This window comes from Arachis ipaensis, chromosome B06, assembly GCF_000816755.2.
Source record: "Arachis ipaensis cultivar K30076 chromosome B06, Araip1.1, whole genome shotgun sequence".
NCBI lineage: Eukaryota > Viridiplantae > Streptophyta > Magnoliopsida > Fabales > Fabaceae > Arachis > Arachis ipaensis.
In genome coordinates, this window is record NC_029790.2 from 122,571,397 (window position 1) to 122,573,718 (window position 2,322).

The window sequence follows — 2,322 nt, forward strand, 5'->3', positions numbered from 1 at the left end:
TCCGCCCCTCCCAAGAATCCGCCCTGCCTAAAACTCGCCCCAAGCGGGTAGGGGTGGGGTGGGTACCCGCGGGTTCTGGTGGTGTTGTCACCCCTAGCCACATCTTCAAGCCAACCTGTTGGCCACTTCTCTGCTAGGCTTTTTGGAGCACCTCACGTTTCTCCAAAGAAACTGAAGTTAATGGCAAAGTTGCCTCTAAGGAAATGGGAATTGCTTTAGAAAAATGGAAAACTTAGCATCGTATTGTCATGATTGTATATAATGCATGTTGGCTTATTTTGAGATATGTTTGTGTTAAGTTTCTGGTACTGTCAGTGTGGACTTGTTAGCTACTTTTTGTTGGTGATATTTTGCTTATGAGCATCTGACTGTTGTACTTAATTACTGGCTTAGACCAGCCAAACATTTCAGGATTAATTCTGGGTGTGAAACACTGTTTATTATGTATGTTATTATGACATTTACCATGTTGAGTTAAGTTTGTCTTTGTTTCATGTTTATGACATTGTTATGGAATTATTCAGTAATGGAACTTAGGTATTTGCCAACCAGAAATTCTACTCACATTTCAAGAACCAACCATGCTTACATAATTGTCATTCATACATGTTGAAACCAATTCAACATAATAGATTCAGGGAACCCACCTAATAAATAAACCCTAGCACAATTTACCTACAACAACAGCATCATACTCCTACACCCTTTTCATACCAGGTTTAATGAAATTACACATTGTGGCCTTGCCATAGAAAATTCTGCAACAGCAAATACAAAAACCCAACCCACCCAAAAAACCCTAACATAGCAACAACCATTAGCTTCCACTCTGCCGCTTTCGTTCTTGATTTCAGCGAGAAAACCTTCCTCCTCATTCTTGCAATTTCTGAGTGTTCCACCTCTGTCTCTAGATCTGCCCAACGAAAGAAGTTGCAGCCTTGATGCACCTACACATAACCACTATGTTCACTCTCCAATTCATCACCCAAACTGCTCAATTCAGAAGAAAAGCAAAAAACAAACCTCATAGTAAACACAGCCCCAGAATCTGCGACCAAGGTTCTCCTTGGTTCCCGAGGTTTGCAACACCGACCTCTCACTATGGGAACAAAGTAGCAACCTACCATGCGAGGAAGATTTGCTTCGAGACGAGGTTGAGTTTTGGGCAGCCATGGCGTTCTCCCTCCACGAGGTCGACGATGGTAGAATCTGCAATAGTGGGAGATTCACATCACTTTACCCTTTTTTTCCATTAGATATGTATTTATAATGCTTTTTCTTTTTTTATTATACATATTTTTATTATACTTGTTTGTTGTGATAACTACCCGTAATGATGAAAAGGGCATTTATGTCCGAAAAAAATAGAAAGAATGATTTTAAATTGAAATGCAACATTAAGGACGATTCTAAATAAAAAATTAGATCACGGACGATTTCGATTATGACCCTCAATGTTAGGGACCAAAACAATACTTACCCCTAGTTAAAATTGTGCGAATAAAGTACCAAAAAATTGTGTGAATAAAAAATATTTAAATAGTTTCTCTTAATCTATCGATGATTATAAAAAAATATTTTGTAAATATTAAAAGTAATTAAAAAATTATTCATTATGTATTTAATACATATTATTTTATATATCTTTTAATAAAATAATTAATTGTTAAAATAATTAAATTTATTATAATAAAATAAATAAACGTTTCAATAATTATTCTTTTTTGAAATAATATGAATAAACTTTAATAAGCACAAAAAATAGCCATTATTGTAGTTTTTAATATTTCATGCACATTTTGCATTGTTTTAAAAATTAGACCAAATCTGGCAAACCGATTAGTTCAACAATTCAAAATCCAGTTTACAGTTGGAAAATAACCTGGGAACCGGCAAACCGGACGACTCGAAGGATTCTTGGGTTTTTCCCAAAAATTGAAGGCCTGTTCCACGACATTGTTTTGGACCGACAAAAAGGAATGAACCAATCCTAACCTATAAACCTTCGAATCCCAACCCATTCTCCCTCCATAAAAACTCTCTTTTCTGTCTGTTTGAGCCGGCGCCTTTCACCCCGTCATCTCCTTGCTTCTATCGTCGCTCGTCTTCGACGCTTCCTCCTGTCACTTCGTCTTGTCATTCTTCTGCCGCTGCCTTAATCCCGGTAGGTCTTCTGTCCTCTCGGATTCTTGTTTTATTATTATTATTATTATTTTAATTTGCTTTCTGGAACCGTTACTTGTAATTTACTGTGTTTGAGTTGTTATTGCTGCTGCTATGTGTGAGGTATCAGAACTCTTTAGAGAAGAGAATGTGAATGTG

At 36.7% G+C, this 2,322-nt stretch overlaps 2 protein-coding genes across 2 annotated transcripts in view; one reads left to right on the top strand and one right to left on the bottom strand.

Annotated features, from left to right (window-relative positions):
• LOC107647458 lies at positions 729-1,173 on the bottom strand. The gene is made up of 2 exons (XM_016351531.1): positions 1,024-1,173; positions 729-947 (listed from the first exon to the last, which is right to left on the bottom strand). Exons 1-2 carry the CDS (start codon positions 1,171-1,173, stop codon positions 729-731), a joined length of 369 nt encoding a protein of 122 aa, XP_016207017.1.
• The window catches only part of LOC107605073 (peptidyl-prolyl cis-trans isomerase E), an 11,636-nt gene continuing 11,329 nt past the window's right edge, over positions 2,016-2,322 (top strand). Inside the window, exon 1 of the mRNA XM_016306816.2 lies at positions 2,016-2,164. The gene's annotated coding sequence lies outside the window, so the exon portion shown is untranslated. The remainder of the gene's footprint in view (positions 2,165-2,322) is intronic.